This window comes from Heterocephalus glaber, unplaced genomic scaffold (assembly GCF_053883595.1).
Source record: "Heterocephalus glaber isolate CG9 unplaced genomic scaffold, H.glaber_assembly_v1.0 deba00000818, whole genome shotgun sequence".
Classification (NCBI taxonomy): Eukaryota; Metazoa; Chordata; class Mammalia; order Rodentia; family Bathyergidae; genus Heterocephalus; species Heterocephalus glaber.
In genome coordinates, this window is record NW_028258164.1 from 18,450,888 (window position 1) to 18,475,087 (window position 24,200).

General features: G+C 44.0%; 1 protein-coding gene across 1 annotated transcript in view; it reads left to right on the plus strand.

Moving 5' to 3' along the window:
* Dnajb6 (DnaJ heat shock protein family (Hsp40) member B6) overlaps positions 1 to 24,200 on the plus strand; it is a 60,029-nt gene that overhangs the window by 15,088 nt on the left and 20,741 nt on the right. The window contains exons 2-7 of the mRNA XM_004860323.4: positions 3,623 to 3,713; positions 7,300 to 7,409; positions 9,870 to 9,929; positions 11,042 to 11,152; positions 20,672 to 20,803; positions 22,891 to 23,032. Of these exons, the coding sequence (XP_004860380.1) occupies positions 3,649 to 3,713; positions 7,300 to 7,409; positions 9,870 to 9,929; positions 11,042 to 11,152; positions 20,672 to 20,803; positions 22,891 to 23,032 (620 nt within the window). The 5' untranslated portion in view covers positions 3,623 to 3,648. The remainder of the gene's footprint in view (positions 1 to 3,622; positions 3,714 to 7,299; positions 7,410 to 9,869; positions 9,930 to 11,041; positions 11,153 to 20,671; positions 20,804 to 22,890; positions 23,033 to 24,200) is intronic.

The window sequence follows — 24,200 nt, forward strand, 5'->3', positions numbered from 1 at the left end:
CTTGGATTTGTGTGCTCCTCATGACTTAGTCTTCACTAATCGCCTGAGTGCCAGGCACTGTTGGTTGGTACGAAATACCCATTGCCTTATTAGCCCTATGTCTGTCCTGGGGTCTCATGTATGTGCCGGGAGTTTGAGTAGCTCAGTTATCATGGCTTCCCTCACCTGGCAGGTGTGGCCTCAAGTGTGAGACTGTGTTCTTACTGTACACCCCTTGCCTTGCGTGGAATCTGGTTGCTGTGGTACTGCCATCATTCGTGTGCATACACATATTAGGGAAAGTGTGGGACAAATTGGAAGAAGAAACTGTGCTTTGGATTGATAGCAGTAATAGTGTGTACACCATACCATCTGACATGGTACCTGGCCTCTTTCTGTGTGAGGCTCAGAGGGATGGTTCCAGTGTTTGGAGTTGGAAGGCAGTCCTGAGATTTATTTAACAACACACGGACTAACATTTTTTCCCTAATATTTTATGTGACGATTTCCAAATGGAGTTGAAAAAAACCATGGAACTGGTTGTAGTGCCGCATGCCTGTAATCTCAGCACTCAGGAGGCTGAGGCAGGAGGATTGAGGAGAGTTCGAGGCCAACTTGGGCTGCAGAGGGAGATCCTGCCTCAAAAAACCAACCAACGAAATGAAAAACCACGTACCCACACCCATGTTCATTGTGAATCTGGCAACACATGAGATTTTGATGTGAGGTTGTAATAATTATAAGTTTTTTCTCCCTAATGTGTAATTGAGAAAAATTCTAGAAATCAATTTAAGAAAAATACATGTTTTGATACTCTAAATGCCAAATCTTAGTTTATTCTGAATTTTTAGCCTTATTAGATCTAGAATTCTAATACGTAAGAATCTTTTCTAGTATTGAAGACTATACATTCCTTCCTAAATTTCATATTAATCCATTGAATTGATACTTTTTTTTGGTACGGGGATCCAACTCAGGACCTCACGATTGCGAGGCAGGCAGTGGAACCACTGAGCTAAATCTAAATCCCTGGCTCTGATATATAATTGATATACTTTTAAATATATCCTGATTTTCTTTATTCAAGGGCGTTTTTTTTTTTTTTTTTTTTGGTACCAGGGATCAAACTCAGGACCTTGCGCTTGCAAGGCAGGCAGTGGCACCATTGAGCTAAATCCCCAGCCCTCAAGGACTTTCTTAAAACAAGAGTTTGAGGTTTGCAGATGTTTCTTTGTGGTATTTTCTGTTTTCCCCATTGTTTTTATAAGTGTTCCAAAATCCAGGTGGATAGATTCTTGATCATATGTGTATGTTTGTAAGGCATATGTTTTCTAGTTATTAATTACAGAGCCTGTTTTAGGTGCATTCAATCAAGTTTGATAAATGTGCTCAAATCTTAAAGTTCGTGGATTTTATGCATGTGTGTACAGCAGTACTGGCATTGAACCCAGGGCCTTTCCACTGAGCTACAACCCCAGTCCTTTTTACTTTTTTTTTTTTTTAAAGTTTATAGTTTTTTTTTTTTTTTTTTGAGAGAGGTTTATTTATTTATTTGGTATTGGGGATTGAACTTGGGTCCTTGCGCTTGTGCAGCAGGTGGCGAAACCACTGAGCTAAATCTCTGGCCCGAAGTAACTGTGAATTTTTTTTTTTTGCGGGGGAGGACCTGGGATTGAACTCGGGACCTTGCGCTTGTGTGGCAGGCGCCGGAACCACTGAGCTAAATCCCTGGCTAAAGCTTTAGTTTTGTTGGTCTCTTTTATTACATATTTAGCTTCTGCTTTTATCATTTTTTTTTTTTTTTTTTTGGTGGTTCCGGGGATTGAACTTAGGACCTCACAAGTGCATACACTTGTGAGGCAGGTGCTGTACCACTGAGCTCAATCCCTGGCTCTCCTTTTTACTTTTTGAGACAGGGTCTTCCTAAATTGCTAAGTTTCCAGACTGGACTCAAACTTGTGATCTTCCTACCTCAGCCTCCCAGATCCCAGAGTGCTGGGATTGCAGGCTGTACCACCATGCCCAGCTGACTCTGGGATAGTTTTAAAAGGTAATGGCAAGGTTCCATTCTTCATGTATGAAGTTTTCAGGACCTCATGTTCTCAGAGGTCCTTTTCTTTCTTCTCTGTAGTTAAGTGGGAGGAACTTTTGTTGTTTCCCTTCCTTAGAGTTATAGCCCTTGGAGGAGCTGTAGTTCCTGTAGGGATTTTAGTTGCAGTTCCTGGTTTCCTGTGCTTGAAAAGCAAGTCCCAGCCTGAAAACCCAGAGTCTTGCCCAATAGTTGCACAAGAGGATGTGTACAAAATCCTGTACCAATATCAGAGTCCTGATATAGTATAGGCATATAAATATGTATGTATATACTTAAATGTATATAGTAAAACCACATCTTTTTGTTGTTGGCTGTGGGAGTTGAATACCAGACGCACTGTATCATTAAGCCATGCCGTTAGCCCCTCTGTCTCTTGTTTTGAGAAATGGAGTAGCTCATAGGGCTTTATTTAACCTTGACATTGTTTAGCCTCAGCAACCTGGCTTTAGGAAGGTTATTTTCATGTATGGTATTTGCTCACAGTCAGAATATTTCTTTTGAAACTCTTCAAAACTGGTTTTTGTGAGGGCTACTAAAAGCCCTGCTTCAGTTTTGGGCAGAGTAGCTCAGGAAAAGGACTGGCTTTATGGGGCGATGGTATCTTTCAGCTGCAATTGTTTTGTCCCAAGCCCTTCACACACCGTCCCCGCCCCCCATCCTTTTATTTAAAGGGCAGCTGCTCTGTTACTGAGGTGGATCCTCAGCCCTGTGTAGTTGGTTTAAAGAAGTGGTTTAGGCAGTCAGCTTTAAAGAAACAAAATTGGTTAGGAAATGTCCTGTTTTGAAGAGGCAGTACACGTTGCAGCCCTGTGTGATTCCAGAGCTCCAACGGTCGCAGATGTGGCAGGAGCAGAGTGGCTTTCCCTCCTGCTGTTGGGTGAATGAGCAGGTGAAGCAAGGCTCTCTGCTGCTAGTTTCCTCCATCCTGAAGGCTTCAAGTGCAATGATTTGGTCAGTCAGAGTCGGCCACAGGGCGGTGTGGTGTGGAAGATGGGGCGCCTGATGGTAAAGTTACACCAATCACTGAAGTCCAGGGCCTTTCCTTTTTCTCTCTTGGGAGAGTATGGGAGGGCTTTTGCAATCCTCTGATAGAGTGAGTGAGGTGTTTGTGGGGGGTTTCTTAGATAGGGACAGTGTTCTTGTCCTTGGAGCTCCATAGCCTTGCCTAACACCTGGCACAGGATCACATGAAGGGAGGGAGGTAACTAAAGCTTCCAGGTGCGCTGGTGTCTAGGATACATGCAGCAAGTTTGTCAGTTCCTGTCAGATGGCCACCTGGACTCTGCCTTAGCACTCAGTCACCTTCTTGGTTATTTGGTTTAGGTTAGTATTAGGCTATTCCAGAGTATTTTCCCATGTCTGCGGTCTCTGGGCATGAGTCTTGGAACCAGGCTCAGAACAGGCCCTGCCTGACAGGCTGGTGGCAGGCTATGGAAGTTCCCTCTGTGGCCAGTATGTGCAGAGCTGAACCCTTCCCTCCTACCCAGCTCTCACCTGGTGTCCCACCCAGCTGTGGCAGCCTTGTCATTGACCACACATTTGTATTTGCAGGACTTGTTCCGGGAAACTTTTAAAACATGGTGGATTACTATGAAGTTCTAGGCGTGCAGAGACATGCCTCCCCCGAGGACATCAAGAAAGCGTAAGTACTGTATGCCTACAGTTAGTTGCACACTGGTGACTGGGTGGCACACCTTTTTCTGTTATCTGTTAGAGCCCCCTGGTGCTTATTTGGCAGTGCTGGGTTGGAGCCAAGGGCCTCACTTGTTTGGGCAAGTGTTCTACCACCGAGCTGCAGAGCAGTCTGAAGATTGCATCTGCCATGGTGGTTTACTGTCTATCAGCACCATGTAGTTTAATTAATTAATAGTAACTTTAGACAGCAGTGGATGTGTATGTCACATCTGGGTCTAGCCTAGCCCTTATCTTGCCAGTAGGGCAGGGTCACCTGTTTCCTGTGCCTTGGTCCTGGACTCCTTTTCTGCTTGAGGCAGATCAAAAACTCATGGAGAACTTGGGAGGCTGAGGCAGACGATTGTTGTGAATTTGAGGCTAGCCTGGAATGCATAGTGAGTTTAAGTCCAGCCTGAACTATATAATGAGACTTTGTATAAAACAAAACAAAGCAAAAAACAAAAAAAAAATTTATGGAGAGTATGGAATAATTCCAGAGTGCCCTGTCCATTGGACTTGGAGGTTGGGTTGCCTTGGTGCTCTTAAGCACCCTCTTTCAGGGTGGGGCCGCTTGGGATGGCCAGACCCAAGCCTATGTCTTAGATCATGCTGTCCATCCTGACAATTGAGAACTAATCCACTGTCTGTGTAGACCCAACACAGGTGGCTCTGAAGGCTAGCTGGATGGATGCAACTCATTTAGGCCTTACCTATGAATGAGATTTTATAGAGCGAGGGGTAAGCTTAAGGTTATTGAAATTACTCTTTAAAATTGTGAAATAATGAAATCTACATTTCTGTGCAAACAAGTGTTTGTTTTTTTGTTTTGTGGAAGGGGATGAACCTGGGGATTGAACCCAGGGTCTTTGCACTAAGCTATATCTTCAGCCCTTTTTCCTTGTATTTAAAGATAGCATCTTGCTAAATTGCCCAGGATGTGCTTGAACTCGTGATCCTCCTAAGTAGTTGGAATTATAGGTATGCTCCACTGTGTAGGCTGGAAGTTTGTTGAGTTAGGGCTGGAATGATAAAGTGTGCTTAGTGTGCCCAGGACCCTGCGTTCAATCCCTAGCAGTACTTTTTTTTTTTTTTTAAAAGCTAAGAGTGATGAAGTGATGGATGTGTTGGGTAGAGTTGCCTGCAGAATATTCCCATTTCAAACCTCAGCGAAGAGACCATAGGCATGGCCCACTGGGGAGACCATCAGGTGTATGTGTATGGTTTATCTAATCTAGTGTGTGTGTATGGTTTATCTAATCCGGTGTGTGACTTTTGGCACTTGATTCAGGTCTGCATTGTTCTTCTTCTTTTTTTTTTTTGGTACCAGGGATTGAACTCGGGACCTTTCGCTTGCGAGGCAGGTGCCAGAACCACTGAGCTAAATCCCCGGCCCTGTTCTTCTTTTTTTGGTACTGGGAATCAAACTCAGGGCCTCGAGCTTGCCAGGCAGGTGCTGTGCCATTGAGTTGTATCTCCGGCCCTCTGCACTGTTTTCTTTTTTGGTACCAGTGATTGAACTTGGGTCCTTGTGCTTGCGAGGCAGGCGGCAGAACCACTGAGCTAAATCCCTGGCTGCACTGTTTTTTAACTGGTCAGTTAACAGCCAGCATTACTTAGTAGAATTTGGACCAAAGAGACATTTCTAAGTGTTTCATTGTTAATGAATAAGTGTAGAATGTGCAAAGTCTTTGTTTTTACTGATAGAATTTGAGCCTTCGGTTGTGCTGGAGGTAGAGTAGATTGCTTTTACTTAGGGTTGGTGTCTCCAGGATGACTTGTAAGTATGAATTTATCAAAGGCCTTTACCTTTAAAAGCAGCAAGATTTCCTCACTTGGTAAATACTGACTTTCCAGCTGAGCAGAATGCTAGCTGTGTGGTGGTGTGTATTGTAAGAACTGCTGCCTCATGGGCTTCTGGCTTTGTTGTGTGTGCTGGCCCCATGAAGGCTAGGATGTGTGACTGCCACCTCACCTCTGGTCTTCTGAGGCACTTAGATTCCTCTCCAGTTTCCATCATATGCTAAGGGCCAGCGAAGTGCTGCTGTGCAGGTGAGACAGGTCTGGAGGCTAGCTTTGGAAATAGTTTGCTACAGTTTTTACTTCTCTCTTAAACTTTGGATTATATTTTGGTTCTGTTTTGTTTTGTTTTTCCTGTGTTGTGGGGGACCAGACCCTGCGCCTTATACCTGGTAGGCAAGTGCTGTCTGTGACTGAACTGCACTCCTAGCCCCTACACCTTGGTTTTTTTTGTTGTTTTTTTGGTACCAGGGATCGAACTCAGGACCTTGCGTTTGCAAGGCAGGCGCCTGAACCACTGAGCTAAATCCCCGGCCCTACACCTTGGTTTTTTATTTTTTTTATTTTTTATTTTTTGGTACCAGGCATGGAACGCAGGTCCTTGCGCTTGCGAGGCAAGCAATGGAACCACTGAGCTAAATCCCTGGCCCACCTTGGTTTTTTTAAAAAAAACTTCAGTGATGTATGACCAGGAACAGCGAGACTTGAATCTTGTAGATTCTCATAGGTTAGTTAGTTTTCACATGAACACTGAATGATTGGTGAGGTTCCTATTGTAGTTTTAGATTTTGAGGGATGCATTCTTCCCTTCTTCTTGTTTTTTTTTTTTTTTTTTTTTTTTGTTTGTTTGTTTTTGGTACCGGGGATCGAACTCGGGTCCTTGCGCTTGCCCAGCAGGCAGTGAAACCACTGAGCTAAATCCCCGGGCCTTTTCTTCCCTTCTTTTACTTATTTTTTCCATAATAGGGATGGAACCCAGCTGATCTACTGAGCCATGTCCTTGGCCCTTTGTATTATTTATTTTGAGTCAAGGTGTCACTGAGTCACGCAGGCTGGCCTTCAGTTTGCAGGCGTCAACCGCTCACATACAGTAGCTGGGATTATAGGAGTTTGCCTGGCCCAGCATACTGTCTTTTAAATGTGTGCAGTTTATGCTTTGCTGACCAGCTAGAGGCTTGTTCCCTCCTTCTTTGGTGCTGGAACCCAGCTCTGGGCCTCACATGCTAGCACATGCTCTACTGTTGAGCTGTACTCCCTATCCTCAAATCCAGTAATTATAAACGCCATTTCTACAATGATTCCAGAGCAGGTGGCTCCTGGCAGGATCCTGGCATCCTGGTCTGTGTTGCGGTAGGTGACTCACCTTTGTCCCAGTGATCTGCCAGGCTGGCTGAGGCGATAGGGACAACATAGATAAGGGTGATATGCCGGATTTTTACTGCCTGCTGACCAAGGCCACTTCTACATAGACCCCTCCCCCAAATACAGTTTTTGTGTGGGTTTGCCAGTGATCGTGGGCCTGTGTTGTGGACATTTGGGCTCACAAATATACCTAGTTTTGGGAGTCAGATTGTATTAGTGTCTGGATATTGAACTCTTACTTCATTCTCAGGATAAGGGGAACTGTCTAGCTAAAACTAGTCTTAATTCCACCAGATGGCAGCTCTGAAACCATTTTCTCGCTAACCACATTAGTTTTAAAAGCACTTTGGCTTTTGGGCTTTGGCTGTGACTGATACACTCTTTGGTCTTTCAAGATACCGGAAACTGGCACTAAAGTGGCATCCAGATAAAAATCCTGAGGATAAAGAAGAAGCAGAGGGAAAATTCAAACAAGTGGCTGAGGCATATGAGGTGTTATCAGATGGTAAGTGGCACGCACTGGGCTTGCACATGGCTGGCTGAGTGGTGGGTGAGTTGGTGTGCAGGGATGGGCAGGGATGGGCAGCGCGTGGGTACATGGGACTCGCTGTGTTTCCAGCTGGACTAGAGGGCCATGGAGATTGGAGCTGGAGAGTTACTCGTGAGTCCTGAGGAGTGTTTGGCTTCCTCAGGTTCTCCAACGATGACTGTTTCAAAATAGCACATAGTACCCTGGATCTGAGGAGCTGAGGGTTAAGGTTAGGGTTAGGCTGAGTTGCCAGACTATTTGTCAGGATGCCCCTGTTGCTGCTGCTCTGATAATGTCTCTTGGTTGTGACCTCTTTCATGCTGAGGTTCTGCCTGGAACAGCACCTGGTTCATGGAGTGAGTTTTACTACTTGAAAGGACTTTACTGTTTAGAGAAAAAGGAATTGAACATACAGCTCAGAATTAGACTTTAGAACATGCCATGAATAGCGATTTCATAGTGCAGAAAAGATTGCATGGGCCAGGTGGGAACGGTGCCATAGGCAGGAAAACTACTGCTTAGGCTCAGGGGCTACAGTGGACGATGGATGGTGTGAGTCACGGCAAAGGTACCAGGAATGGTGGCACTGAGTCACTGACTACAGCAAGTCTGTCTGCCTGATAGATAAAAACCAATTTTTAGGAGAAGTTAGTGAACTGTCACTCAGCCTCACCAGTGACCAACATATGATACCCTTGTGCTACTAACTGTGGTGACCCCATATACCTCTGTCCCCTGGTGTCCTAAAGGGAATCCTGAATATCTGATTTCATGACATTCTTATTTGTGAAAACATGTAAAGCATTGATACTGAAATCTTTATGCATTTATAGTCTTAAAACAGCGGGTAGGACTTTGAGGGGAATGGTGTTGGAGATTTTAGGAACCCTGCCTGGTAGAAAGTGTACTGGTTCTTCATTCTCAGACTTAGGGATTTCATGGATGGATACTATTTTTGTTTTTTGGTACTGGGGATCGAACTTGGGACCTTGTGCTTGTGAAGCAGGCGATGGAACCACTGAGCTAAATCCCCGGCCCATTATTTTTATTAGTACATGTTAGCAATGCATAATGATTACATTTATTACTTTGAGGAGTTGGTACATGCACGTAACACATGTTGATGATTCCTTTTACTTCCCCTTTCCCTATTTTTCCCCCTCCCTAGACTGACACTTTATGTCTTTCAGGAAGAGAACCTTTAAATGACCATGAAAGGTCTGGTCTGATTTTTGGGGGGAGAGTGTTATTTTTCACATATCCTTAGGCTGGAGTTATCTTTTTTTTTTTTTTTTTCATTAAGTTTATTGGTACATTTTAGGTACACAGTACAGTTACATTCATCATTGGGATCTTGTACCTTTACATGATGTATTTTGGTTCTTATTTTTTTCCCATTTCCCTGCCCTCTCTTCACTGCCTACACCCTCCCCTATTTACAGAGACATTCTTTCCATTTTTTTCTTTTATCATATTTTTTCTTTTCCCCTATCCTTTCCCCTTTCCCCACTCCTTTAGACCTTTTCTTCCTATTTCACATTATCAGTTATAGCATTTGAACATTATTTACACTTTTAGTTTTTCACACCAGAGAAACTATTTGGTATTTACACATGTGTGTCCTATTTATTTCACTTAGGAGTATGGCCTCAATGTGCATCCATTTAGCTATAAATATCTCTAGTTTCTGGAGTTGTCTTTTAAATGTAGCGTTATGTTGTTATTAGGGCTCTGTACCTAAAACTAGCTGGTTTTAAAGCCTCTTGTTTATGGAATAAGATCTTTTTTTGCGGGGGACAGAGGTGGTGGTATACTAAAAGCACAGGCAGGTGCTGCCAAGCTGTGCTTTGCTGTCCTCGTCTTAGAGTATAAAGTGCAGCAGGACTGGCAGAGGACAGCCACATTGTTCCCCAGAGCTGCTGGCCTGAAGGCCTGGGCTGTCTCCTTTTCAGTTTCCACACGACTCAGGACTTTGTAGTAAGGTTCACTTCTAGGGTGTGAATGATTTCATACTTGGTTATGTAATTTTTTAATGGATGCAGGGGTTCTGGACAGTAAGAAAAATGATCTAATGGAATAATTATTTTAATATTTATAATTCTTAAAGATTGATCAGATTTTAAAAGCTCTCTGAATCACCTTTTGGGAGACAGGTATGTAAGGTTTCCCTTCTGTTGGTGTTTTTTTTAAAGTAAGGGCAACCTGGGCTGAGGATTTAGCTCAGTGGTTCCATCACCTGCCTTACAAGCGCAAGGTCCCAAGTTTGATCCCCAGTACCAAAAAAAACAAACCCAAAAACAAACAAGGGCAGCCTAACTCCGTGAAATTTGTGAGAAGTTGAACCCTGATTTATACCTTGGGAAGCACCTTATGAATTGAATTCTGAGAATTTGAAAAGAACATATCTCTAATTTTTTTTTTTTCCCAAATTTAAAGCTAAGAAACGGGACATTTATGACAAATACGGCAAAGAAGGATTAAATGGTGGTGGAGGAGGTATGTGAATCAATTTTCTCCTTGGAGACACAAGGTCTTGACAGAGTCATCTGAATTTATTGAGTTGTTTCTGAATTGTAAATTACTGAATCTCTTAGTTAATATATATGGTAATAAATACAGGTACAGCCTAAAAAGTGGGGTGAATTGGGTAGAGGGTGGAGAAATTGATATCACTTTTAAACAGTCTATTAAAAAGCTGGGCTTGGTGCACAGCCATAATCTCAATATTCTGGGAGGCAGAGGCAGAAAGACGAGAACTTTGAGTCCAGCCTGGGCAGTGTACTAAGACTCTGTCTCAAAATAAGAAATTAATAAAAGATTGGGGATGTAGCTCATTGTGGATATGCTGGTTCAATCAGTAGTATAAAAAAGAAAATGAAACAAACAGCAATAATAGACCACCCCAAAACAACCAGAATTCTTCGTAACTATTAAAACTTTGTTAAGCTTGGTGTGGTGGTGTATTCCTGTAATGCCAACATGAGCTACTTATTTAGACTCTGTCTCAACCCCAAAACAAAACAAACCAAAAAACAGAATCTTGTTAGTAGGAAGTATTTATCGATGTACCTGCTATGGATGTGATACAATATCCTCACTGTACTGTCATATTCTGAGCTTACGCTCTTAGATCACCAATCAGTTTACTCAGTATGTCCTTTGGGTTTAAAGGGCAGACTCTAAATAATGTGTGTGTCATGGAAAGTCCCCATGGTGATCAGCTGTTGTACCATGCACCTTTAGCATGGATGCCTCAGAGTCTTGCTCTGAACCCATGTGGTCATGTTGCAGTTGTGGGGAAGTTGTGTAAATATACTCTGGGTTTCCATAAGCCTTCACAACAAGCATTGAAAATGTATGTTATCTGTGCTGACTAGAGATTTGGAAATAGTGAGAAGTAGTAATGAAGAGAACCCAGCTTGAACCTCTGCTGAGTGCTGAGCCCCCTATGCACAGATAGTTTTCATCAGTGTGGGGCTCATTTTGAGTCACAGAGAACCCCAGATAGATGTGTGTTCTCTTTTTAGATCATTATGTGTATAGTATTTTATAGACAGATCATAAGAGACCAGAATTCATAAACGAACCTTCATCCTGTGTTTATGTAGGTGGAAGTCACTTTGACAGTCCATTTGAGTTTGGTTTCACATTCCGGAACCCAAATGATGTCTTCAGGGAATTTTTTGGTGGAAGGGACCCATTTTCATTCGACTTCTTCGGTAAGTGGATCCCTTGGTGTGTGTGTTGTGTCTGTGGCTTGTGAAGCCCAGTGGTGCACTTCCTGTTTTATATTGTGTTTGGTAAGTAACCTTTGATTTTAAGCAGCACAGAAGTGGTCAGACCTTTCCTGCCTTCTTTTTCTAAGACGTTTGAATGTATGGGATGCACATTAAGATAATGAAGGTTTTAATGTGTTCTTTCTCTTGACTCTGTGGTTCTATTAGCTTGGCTTTACTTTGTCAGATTGGCATGAAGATGTGGGTGATGCTGATGGAACCCAGGACCTTGTGTGGACTGAGCAGATGCTGTACTACTGAGCTCCATCCCCAGCCCTGCTCTGGAACACCATTTTCTGTGTGAATTTTCCATGGGGTCATCTTGTTAAAATCATTAAATGTCATAGATGCTATTTAGAAGACTTGTGACCTACCAGCCTTTCTTTTTTAATTGTGTTGTGACAGCTGAAGCCACAGCAGTTGTGGTGCCAGGCAGCAGAAGAGAAGAGTTTCTTTGGTTCACAGCTGTTGGACTGTGAATGTAGGTGTTCTTATCTCCTTTCAGTCATGATGCCCGACCCTGGGCATCCGTGTCTTGGACACAGGCAGTGTGCTAGGTGCTCTTGTGTCTCTGCTGTTAGGATTTCCTCTGATTGCTTGGGACTCTCATGTGCTCTTGGTGACTTGAGAGATCAGGGTTGAGTGTGCTGTCACTGTCACTTTTGTCTCATGTACATCGAAGGGGAACACATTGTGTTTGCCTCCTTCATTGCCTGGAGTATGGTTGAAGAGTCTGAATAACATGGGCAAACCCCAGGAGGGAAAAGAGAAGAGCAGTTGTGTTCACCTGTGACAACAGGACAGAGGAGACCCATGGCATACCCTACCTGCCATGGGCATGAAGAGAAGCAATTTGCCACTGCCCTGGTAGGTCTTGGGCCTAAAAGGCGGTTCAGGCCTTCAATTTTCAATTGATCTCAGATGGGGATTCCTGGAGATTTTCATTATTTTTATTGTTTTCTTTTTTTTTTAGATAAGATCTGGCTGTGTAGTTCAGATGGGGCTCGAACTTATGGCAGTCCTCCTGCCTCAGCCTCCCAAGTGCTGGGATTACCGGTGTGTGCCACAACACCTGGTTCACTCTGATTCCTGACCTGACCTTGAGTGGGCCTTCTGAGGGGGAATCAGTGGTGAGTGCATGGTGGCAAGTTCACTGGCTTGGAAGCACTGATGCGAAGCAGGAGTGTGGTCAGATTAGGGAGAATTGGGGAGACTCTGTGGTCCTCTCGTAGTTGCCATAAACATAGTGTGGGCTGGCAGGAGGGACTCTTAGAAGGTTTGAGATTTTGGAGCAACTTTGATTTTTGAATTAATAATGTTCACCCAATAAATTTTTATGCAGATACTCCAGCATCTGAAAAAATATCCCAAATCTGAAACGATTCTGTTCCCAAGCATTTTCTGTTGAGGGATACTTAACTTGTAATATATAAAGTAGAAATACAATTATATTCTTTATTATTTGACCTTCATTGACCAGAAATTATTACTTAAACACTTTGCTGACTTTTTCGGTCCGTAATGTGATAGACCTTTGCATTATAATCTTTATTATAGTCTTTAGCAGACTCCATGGTGGCTGATTTGTGGATGGGGCAGGGCTGGAGTTGGAATTCTGGGTCTGCTGGTGGCCAAGAGGCCTGCCCTTCTGGTACCTTAGGCTTCAGTTCTGGGGTGCACAGGAGTGAAGAGGTCAGTGATCTTCATGTGCGAGCAGCTGGGCTCTTTCTTAAACATGCTTTGTCTCACATGATAAGCCTTTCCATTAACAGTGCTTTTCCTTGAGCATTTCTTTGTAAAGAATGTATTGACTTGGGGCTGGGGATTTAGCTCAGTGGTTTCGCTGCCTGCTGCTCAAGCGCAAGGACCCGAATTCAATCCCCGGTACCAAAAAAAAAAATGCATTGACTTAAAGTTAGGTGTGAGTGAGTTGAGTTTTTGCTGTAGTCCAATGCCAGGCTCACTGAAGCTGCTCTTGGGCTGCTCAGACCTCATAGCAGGCATTCCTACCTTTGTGGTGAGTGTGGCAGTGGCGATTTTCCATCCATTCTTGTAGGTGTTCTAAGGGACTTCCGTTTTCAGGCTGTAAGGATTTATATACAGGAAAGGAAACAGAAGTGCTCAACAGTTTCTGCATGTACGAAGTCACTGCAGCCCACTGGCGGTATGTGTAGTGTAGAGTGTGGCATGCAGGGATGGGGCTTAGCATCCAGGTTATGTACATAGGCCAGTTATGTTGTCCCTGTATTATATAGCACATTAGTTTCAACCTTAATTTTTCACACAATTTTTTCCTTCTCTCCTGGTTTGACTGTCAAAGAAGTAGCTTAGAATCCATTGTAAGTAAGATAGCTGGGTACAGTAGTATGAGCCTCTATTCCCAGCTACGTGGGGAGGCTGAGAGGCAGGATAAAGATGAGTTTGATGCTGTCCTGGGCAACTTAGCAAGGCCTCAGAAACCAACCCCCCAAAGTCTGTTGTAAGATGTTTTTGAGCTCCACTTTGCATTTTGCAGAATATAGAGCTCCTTGTGGAACAAGCCTCCCTGCATCCCCTTTTGGGGTTCGGTGAACCTCAGTGCCAGAAAACTGAAAAGTGGGGCTTGTTGTGTCCTGGCGTCCTATGGAGCTAAGCCAGTCTCAGTATCAATGGGAGTACTTCTCCCAGCAAAGCAAGTAGAGGCAGCGTCTGCAGGCTGTTCTCAGAATGTGCCAGGCCAGGTGGCTATATTTAAATCCTTCTCATAATGTGGAGCGCATGCAGATAAGCCCTCACCGAATGAAGCAGGAATAAGCTAAACTGGATTAGGTGGGGCATTTCCTCATTTGTCATCCTAGTGTCTCGCGTTCTCAGGAAAAGATTCAGTAGCACTACCTTTGGATCTCAGTAGTCAGGGCAGGAACTATCTTCTGCGAGGATGAGGTATAACTTAGTATTTTATTTATATTTGCATTTCAGAAAGCCAAAATTGATCCTGAAATCCATTTCTTGGGGAGATTTTTCATTTTGCACTTTGGCATTTTCCCTTCATGGACAATCTTGCAAGGCAGTAGTGGAGAAATGCATGGTTTGTGGAACCCAAGAAAGCAGACCTTGGAGGGCATGTAAATTAATTGTGAGGAGGGTGAAAATAACCTCTTTTCTGAGCTGAGGTCTCAGTTTAAGGTAGTGAGCCAGTCATTTTACTCCCCAGGATTCAAGGAAGTGTCCAGTGAGGATTTGGAGCCTAGTGAAGATCTAGACCAGCCCTCTCATGAGGAAACAGGAGAAGACACCCTGAGCGAAGAGAGCAGTGAGGTTTTGGATGTGATCTCCAGTGAGGAGCTGGATCTCTTTAGTGACAAGCTGAATGAAAGCTGTAGCTGGGGCCAGGGTGAGCTTCTCAGTGAGGAGCTGGACCCCGTATCCAGTGAGGAGGAAGCTAGCCCCTGGGATGCAGAGGAGGAGCTCAGTGAGGAGTACACATCACTGCTGAGTGAGGAGGAGCTCTGTGAGGAGCTCTGCGGGCTGGAGCCAGAGCCAGCACCAGAGGTGCTGCTGATTCAAGAATAAATTGTAAGCCAGGTGTGGTGGCACATGCCTGTAATCCCAGCACTTGGGAGGCTGAGGCAAGAATAAATTGTACAAGAATTGCCCCAGGCCTCTGTTTTATAAAGAGATTTAGTCTATTTATAAAGTTTATCTAGAACAAAAAACTTGGTCTGATGCCTCAATACTGTACTTGGTCAGATAACCTGAGCTGCTTTGGAGATAGGACTGGTGGACCTGAGAAGTGGTGGGGCCCTGAGGGACTAGATCTGCTGTCTCCTGGCCATCTCCACCTAGGAAGGCTGGTCTTCAGCAGCAGGAGTTTCAGCAGAAACTGAGCTGCTCCCAGTGCTGGAGGCTGGCAGCCTGGGACTTGGTGTTGGCAGGGCCCATTCCTTCTGAGGCCAAGGAAAAATCAGCCATCCTGCGCTGGTGGCTTTAGGTGGACCTTGGCTTGCAGATGTCTTTCCCTATGTTTGTACATAGTTTCCCCTCTCTGCATACCTGTGTCCGCTCCCCTCTTGACATAGGGGCAGTGAGTGATGATTACAAATTTAGAGACCACACTAGTGACTTTGTCTTAACTTGATCATCTGCAAAGACCTTATTTCTGTATAAGACGACCTTCACAGGCACCCAGGGTTAGGACTTCAAGCATCTTTTTTGGGAAGGCCACAGTTCAGCTGATAATAACCTCCTATCCCTTTTGTTTTTGTTAAGATGGGTTATAAATTGGAAAATGTGTACAATGCAGAGACAGAGGCAGAGCAGATTGGTTTTTAATCCTGCATGTGGATTTGTGACTGTGTCCTGCACTGTCATCAGATGGTGCTGCTAGGTTCTGTGTTGGTAGCCAGTGTCCTCAGTTATTCAGCTCAGCAGTGAGCCATTTCCACAGGGCATCTCTGCTTGTTCTCTCTTGAGGGATGGGCCCACTTTCCCGCTGGGCTACCCTGGGCAAATGCACCATGTTGCAGCCTGGCCATCTGCACAGTTGAGAGTTGATGCTCTGAGGTCTGGGGCAGATTTCACTTAACATTAGAATAGGTGCTGCTGCAGTACCCACATCCTTGCCTCTACCCCCCCCCCCCCCCCCCAGGTCATGGCCTCTTGGGGAGTCATTCTGAGGACTGTGTTATCTGCCTCGAGGACCTGGACTGGCCATACCTTAAAGGCACAGAATAAGGCTTTGTGTGCACTTTCTGAGATCAGGCCACCAGCCAAAGTTCTGTGACATTTCCTGTTTAACCCTCTCTCCTCCAAGAGGATGGCAGTACCTTTCCAAGTGTTTGGGTCATAGGCATTAAATGTTGTTTGTGTGATAGTCACTCTGTCCTGTGGACAGCTCACAGGTTGAGAGAGCTGCATCCGTACAAGCACACAGAAGGCATCTTGGTGTAGGAAGAATGGTTTAAATCTTGGGGGGAATAGTCCATCCTGGGGAGGTGAATAGGCATGGCACATTGTTCAAGGGAACAGGAAGTGGGGCAGAAGATGGGGTAATGGGAAGAAAAAATTGTCGTCTTAGAGCAGGAGCAGAAAGGATGCTTGACAGAACCACTACTTCCTTAGCAAGGTCCTTCTGGGAGGAAGTGGGTCCTGTAGCTGCACAGAAGTGCATTCTTACCTGTCTCCAGGGCTCGTCTTCTAAAACCATGCCTCATGGTTTTCGAAGTAGAATAGTTTAGTCCAGCGTATTTTGTATCCTCTTATGTGGATGGATTTTTCTAATTCTTGGAAGATACAGTACTTGCTGGACCTATTGTGGAAGTTGAAAATGGTAGTGTTGATTTAATGAATGTGATTCATGCCCTGTAACTTGGTGCCAGACTCTATTCTAGGTGCTGATCCAAGGTGTAGAGAACCACCTTGTCTGCAGGCTTGCAGCACAGTGGGGTCAGTGGCTGTTTTTCTTGGGTTCCTGTTTCTTTTTATTTCAGATTCCTACCTAATATGTCACTACTTTGTTCTGAATGTGTGGGCTTCTATGTAGGACACTGGAGTTGTATAAATGAGTGTCTTTGGCTCTGCTCTGACATTGGGATCCTTTGTAGATGGCAGTGGTCTTGCCTGACATAGCAGCCTGTGGGATTTGTTCTTGCTGAGAGTCGCTGGTGGTGTCGAGCAAATTGCTTACCTGCATTCGAAATAGCTGGCATGCATTCTAGGGTTGTTGTGGGTTTGTTTTGTTGTCCCTTTTTGTCCCAGCTTTTCCTGTATACTTGGGCTTTAATTATCTGGTACCACAGGGAAGGGGGCAAATCACTGTGCTGTCCTCTCACACCTGGTGGGTTTTGTGTGCACAATATGAGCTGTGGCATTGAAGTGCTTGCCTTTCCCTTTTGTCCCTGTTGGCACTAGATTAAAGCATCTGGTTTCAGTCACTATCTCTCCACTGTATGCTGTTGCAGTTCTGTCAGGCTCTAAGAAGATGTGTGGACTTTACCACCTTTCCCACATCCTCAGTTTTCTTCCATGGGGCGTTTTGTGTGTTTGCACCTGTGTCAGTGGTGTGTGTGTTTTATGCTCTTTCTTCACATGAATCAGTGTACTTTTTTGACTATAAGTTTGGTATTACTTGTCAGTTACTTTAGTAGCTGCTAATATTATGGACAGGGTTTAGTACTTCTGAGAGAATGGTGGGTTTGACTGCAGCATTGGAATGAAAGAGTTATATGATAATAGAGACATCTATTTCAAGTAGTGTTTGTATGTCAGGATCCGGAGCTGAATTAAGACTGGCTGGCCTAAAGATATTGTGAAAGCATCTGAGTTGGTTAGAGTTCTCTAGGGAAACAGAGCCAAGGGACTCCTGTCATTTATGATGAGGCTTAGACTGAACACTTAGGCAGCTCACAGAGCCAGCAGGGAAACTGCCAGTGCTGGTGTGCTCTGGAGTATTGGAGGTGGATTCAGTCTTAGGTGCTCTTCAGGTCTTCATGTGGATTTAAATTCAGAGTGATCTGCGTGACGGGGACTACTGATTCCAATGTTACCTTTATCTGGAAACACCCAGAACCATGCTGGATGAAAATTGGGGCATCCCATGTCCCAGGGAGGTCAACACATGAAATTTTCCACAGTCCTGTCCCTCCTGCCCCTGACTCTGTCTACCTGAGTTCACCTGACCCTTCCCACTGGAGGCTAGGTCCTTGATCCATAGTCACCTTCTTCTTTGATGCCCCATTGCCTAGTGCACCTCATATATGAGGCAGGAGGAGGAAACATAGATGCTGGGTCAAACACATGGACGGGCATCACTCATGCACACACATGAATGTGCAGGAAGGAGGGAGTGTGTACACCTCTGCTGACTTCCAACTGTTGACCTAGGCTATGTTGCTGAGCACCTCCACTGTGCCTGCGCCCGCCCTGTTGATAGAACAGTGCTGGTAACATGCTGAAACATCTTACTGACGTTTATTCTAAAACATTAAAGTTATATTTGTCCTCTTCGACCGTGTTTTGCAAAGTTCTCTGGATTCACCCAGAATCTTACACGTACTCGGCACTCTACTGCTGAGCTACACACCCAGTCCTGAAGTCAGTTTTACAGCAGTGATAAAGGGAAAATTGTAGAAAGATACTGTTGACTTCCACGATTCCATGTAATTATAGTTTTATGAGTGTGCCAAAGAATGTCTGGGTTAGGATTGTACTGTGTGGGGAGAGTGTAAGGCTGGCTGTGTAGATGGGTTTAAGTGTTTCCTCTTAGCACACAGTAAGGTTTAACTGTTTATGATTCTTATTTGGGTAGTAGAGTTAAAAGTTACTTACCCGTGTCATAGATCTGCCGTATGGGAAAATTCATTGGCGCAGTTGGTGTGTAGCTGTGGCAATCAGTTTTAAAGGTGGTTACAAAATGGAATGTGCAGATTTTATTTGTTTTTTTTTATTGTTTGTTTTTTTTTTGGTACCGGGGATCAAACGCAGGACCTTTTGCTTGAGAGGCAGGTGCAGTGCCACTGAGCTAGATTCCCAGCCCGTGCAGATTTTATTTGAAATGGAGTCTTCATAGATTTGGCTTGACTTTACTTTCTTCTATTAGAACAACAGATCAGTAAGATCTATTTATAGCAGTTCATGAATGAATTTCCTTTTTCCCCCTATGAAAACTGGAGATGGAACCAGGGCCTTGGTTATGCTAGGTAAGTGTTCTACCAGTGAGCTACATCCCTGTCCCTCCTTTTTTATTCTTTTTCTTCTTTTAAAAAGCATTTGATTTTGAGATGGGGTCTTGCTGAGTTGCCCAGACTAGGTCTGAACTTGTGATCTTCCTTTCTCAACCTCCTGAGTGGTAGGGATTATAGGCACATACCACCCTGCCTGGCATAAATGACCTTTTTTTTTTTTGTGATACTGGGGGTTGAGCCTAGAACCTTCCTACTGAGCTGTATCTCTGGCCCCTACTCCCCATTTAAACTTTCAGCCATTTTTACTTCAAAATTTTGAAGCAGGGTCTTGTTAAGTTGCTAGCCTGGGCTTGAACGTCCTATCTCAGCCTCCTGAGTAGCTCGTGTTACAGGCACGCACCACAGGGCCTGCCAAAAACGAACTCCTCTAAAGAATGGCCTTAACTGTGGAATGTGGGAACTGAGTTGTGGATCAGTAATGTTTTGGGCTTAGCCTCTTGCAGACTGTAGCAGTTGTCCCATCCCTCCCTCCATACATCTGTGTTGGGGCTGGGGGTGGAGCATGCCCATGTGTGGCTCTGCATACACAGCCCTCTCATGCAGCCTTTGCCTAGCTCTTGGAACAAGCTCTTGGAACTTGTCACAGTTCTACCTAAGGTGCAGTGCACCCTGTCCAGCTGGAGCTCCCTCTGGTCTCTGTAGCTGTGCCCTGGAGTGCAGCCTTGCTGGGCCTGGTGAGCTCCTGAACTTTGCTGTCTTGAGCCATGCTCTGCTGTTTGCAGCTGTGTTCTCACCATCATGTTCTGGGTTTGGCACATTGGTTCCCGTTTTGCTGTCTTGCCCTATGTTTTATAAATGTGCCGCACTAATTTTGTCATTCTGTGTTCTAGGTGGCTTCTCTCTTTCTTCTGCATGCACTTAACGTCCTAATGTATCCTTTAGGATTCCCTGTTGTTATTCCTCACAGATTCCTTGAGTTCTGGAAAAAACATAGCATTTAGTAATTACAAAGAAACAGGTAAATTAAAAAAATAGAACGTATGTATAAACAAATCTTACATCTTCAGTGAAGTACTTGTTGATTGATATAAACAACAAAGTTAGGCTTTCAGTACTGTTTTAAAAATTGCAATATTATGTTTAATGTGAACTATTCCTCAATAAGTCTACTAATCTTTTATTTCCAGGAGCATTTTGTTATTTCTAATAATAATCTGTTATGCCTGCCGCTTAGTATTTGTTGTTCACGTTTCACTTTGACTAAATTTTTTTTTGAGGCTTCAAACTTACAGGAATATGAAAGAGATTCTGGATGCTGTGGCTGGGTTTTGCAGCTGTTTTGTGCTAGCATGCTCTTAGACAGGTGTGTTAGAGTGATCCTGTGTTTTGAGTTCCGAATTACTATGAAGAGGTCACTGGGGCTCCCTGAAAGACAACCTACTATGTGTGACATCACCTCTTCCAGTGGTGACAGCAGGACAGTGTCTTAATAGGACACAGAACAAAAGGCAGTGTTAAAACTGCTCTCAGGTACATCTCAGTGATCTTGGTTCATGCTTATATGTATGGTGCTTTCATTTAATCGTGGGCTGGCATATATAGCTTTAGTTGAGTTAAAGCAGTAAGTAGGAGTATTGAATGAGATGGTCCAGATATTCTACTTGATTGTAACTTCATGTCGGTAAGGTGTTTGTTCTTGACTGAATGGTATGTTGGAAAGCATTAACCCATTTTCCTTCCCCCATGGAAAAAGTAAATGTGAATAAAGATTCTTACTCTCTGTGTTTCTATTTGTTTCTAGAAGACCCATTTGAAGACTTTTTTGGAAACCGAAGGGGTCCCCGAGGAAGCAGAAGCCGTGGTGCGGGCTCCTTTTTCTCTACCTTCAGTGGATTTCCATCCTTTGGAGGTGGATTTTCTTCATTTGATACAGGTATGAAATCCTTAGATTTAATCTTTTTTTTTTTGATACTAGGGATCGAACTTGGGTCCTTGCACTTGCGCAGCAAGCGGTGAAACCACTGAGCTAAATCCCCAGCCCCCTAGATTTAATCTTTGACAGAAATAGTACATTTAGAATATCCGGTTGCAGCAGCTTTTAAGTATGTATGTTCTTTTTGATACAGGAGCTTTGTAGATGAACTAGCATTTTTTCAGTGTGTACATATCGGTGCTTAATAACCTTCATTTCCCCATTAATCTTCCCAAGAGTGTTATGCTTAGAAAGTCTCTTAAGTAGTGAAGGACAACATTTGATGAAATTCTTGGATAAAAAGAATAATATATATTTTAAGTGGAATGTTACTCAGTCTCACTAGATCCTTCATGTTATCTAACCTTTGCAATTAGACAGAAAAATCAGGTAGTGTCATAGGAAGTGTCCAACTCGATGGAACTAGAAGTTTGGGTCATAGCCTGGGTACGTGGCTGCAGCCATACTGGCCCCTGAAGGGCACCACACCCAGTGTTAGTGTGCAGAGAGTGAATGGTAAACCAGAGCCATTGCACACACTGTGGCAATATGGTGTGGTACTGGAGAAGCAAACTGGGCTTGCCCCCTCCTGAGGTTCCTCTAGTTCTTTTTTTTTGGTACCGGGGATCGAACTCGGGTCCTTGCACATACGCGGCAGGTGGTGAAACCACTGAGCTAAATCCCTGGCCCCGCCTAGGTTTTTTTTTTTTTTTTTTTTGGTACTGGGGATCGAACTCAGGACCTTGGGCTTTGAGGCAGGTGCCAGAACCACTGAGCTAAATCCCCAGTGGGTGCGCGGGCGCGCGCCCCCCCCCCCCTTCTTAATATAGAACTTGTACAGCTGAGTTTATTCCAAGTAAATTGTTGGCTAGGTGGAGATTTTGTTGTGCTTTTCTTAGCAGACACTTGGCAGTAGATAGCATATGACATGCTGAGCATAGGTCAGGAGAGAATGCAAGGAAGCTAGCTAAAAATGCCAAGAAAATAGTACTTCATGTGAGAAGTACATGTGCATGTGCATGTGTGTAACTGTCTCTGCCTGGAGGAGCCCCACAAAGGCTTTCATTGCCATGGCTCACTCTGGGTCTGTGCTGTGTGGCCAGTCCTGATGGAGATTAGCTACTTGTGTGAAGTACTTACTGGGTTCCAGAGTCTTTCAGAATGATAATATTTTGACTTGATGGAGAAGAGGAGGGAGGGAAATGAAAGGGGGTGAAAATAGGAATTAAGATTTTTATGTATGTGTATCAGTTCCCCATAAGGAATGTAAACATTATCTACTTCATATGTACTAATTAAAAGAAGAAATGGTAGCTAGAACAAATAGGCTTGTCACATCCCATGAAAAAAAATGGTGATATTTTAGAGAAAGTTTAGTATAAATATAACAGGGGCCAGAGATTTAGCTCAGTGGTGCTGCGCCTGCCTTACAAGCGCAAGGTCCTGAGTTCGATCCCTGGTGGTGGTGGTGGATAAAAAGCTAAAAATATAACATTAATCTTAGTTGCTAATTTTTTCTAATTTTTAGTGAGGCCATAAGAAAATATAAATTATATAAGTAGATCATAAAGCGTGTGTTTTCAGATGATGAGTTGCAGGATTCTTTCTGGAAATTACCTTAGTCTTTTGGTAATTCTGGTTTCTATCCTCTTTGTTCCCCCTGCGAACTGAGCCAGCAAGGCTTACTGCCTATGGTGGTGGTGTTGCTCTTTTCCTGTAACACAAAGATGCACTTGGCTCCCTGCTCTGTCCAGGATGCATGGTGCCCGGTCTCCAGAAGGTCTTGAGCACGTGGAGTGTCAGAAGAGTCTTGCAGGGCACCCAGTGGAGGGGCAGGGGAGAGTCACTGCTCAGTGTTGCCCGTGTCCTGTGAACAGATGGCCAGTGGCTCTTGAGACAGCTGCTTTCCTTTCCCCTGGGTCCTGCAGCGTTTCCCCTCAGGCCTTGCCCTCCTGAGCTTCCTTACATCAGATAACTGGTCCACCACCACTTCATTTGGAACTTGATGTATTGGCTGCCAGTCATCCTTCCTTTCTGTTTTCTTGTAGGATTTACTTCATTTGGCTCCCTAGGTCATGGTGGCCTCACTTCATTTTCATCCACATCATTTGGCGGCAGTGGGATGGGTAACTTCAAATCTGTATCAACTTCTACTAAAATTGTTAATGGTAGAAAAATCACCACAAAGAGGTACAGTGGCATTTATTATATATTTTGTATTTAATAAGTCATGATGTGTTATTGATGACATAATTAACTTTGCCTATTCCCCCAGAGTGGAAGTATAAGCTATCTATATATGCTTAAGCTCTAAATTAAATAGGCAGAGGTGTGTTTGTGAGTGTGTGTGTGTGTGTGTGTGTTTGTGTGTGTGTTTATGTATGTGTGTATGTGTGAGACTTGGAATTAAACCCTGGGCCTAGGGCATCCTAGTCATGTACTCTACCCCTGAGCTTCATCTTTTCTCTTCAATAAAAAAGAGGTTCTGGCTGAGTTGCCCAGGCTGGGCTTGAACTAGTGATCCGCCTGCCTCAGCCTCACAGAGTACAAGGATTACAGGCATGTATGCCTCTGTGTGGGTATGTGCATGTGTGCGTGCGTGCGTGTGTGTGTGTGTGTGTGTGTATTGAACCTTTAGCTTTGCACATACTGTGCAAGCACTCTACCACTGAGCTATATCCCCCCCTTATTTTAGCTTAAGTATTTTATTTGTTTGCAACTAAGCTTGTGAACACTATATAATGAACCCCCCCCCCCCTCTTTTGAGACGAGGTCTCACTGTATGGTTCAGGTGGGTCTTGAACTCAGTATGTAGCCCAGGCTGGCCTCAAACTTGAGGCAATCCTCCTGCCTCAGCCTCCTGAGTGCTGAGATTACAGGCATGCACCACCATGCCTGGCTGTTTTGTTGTTTGTTTGTTTGTATGTATGTATGTATGTACATATGTATGTACATACGTACATATTGGGGATTGAACTGGGGATTGAACTCAGGACCTCGCACTTGCCAGGTAGGTGGTGTGCTGCCGAGCTACATCCCCAGCCTTGTTTGTTTATTTTATTTATTTATTTATTTTTTGTTTTTTTGTTTGTTTGTTTTTGTTTTTGTGGTACCGGGGATTGAACCTGGAACCTTGCGCTTTTGAGGCAGGCGGTGGAACCACTGAGCTAAATCCCCGGCCCCTGTTTAATTTTTTTGAGGCATGGTCTTGCTAAATTGCTCTCACTGGGCTTGAACTTGCCTCCTGAGTGTCTGGGATTACAGGCCTGTGCCATTGTGCGTGGTGAGCTCCTTTTAAATATTTAATGTGAATTTATTAAAAATAATCTATAATATGTAATAATTGTATAATAAGTTT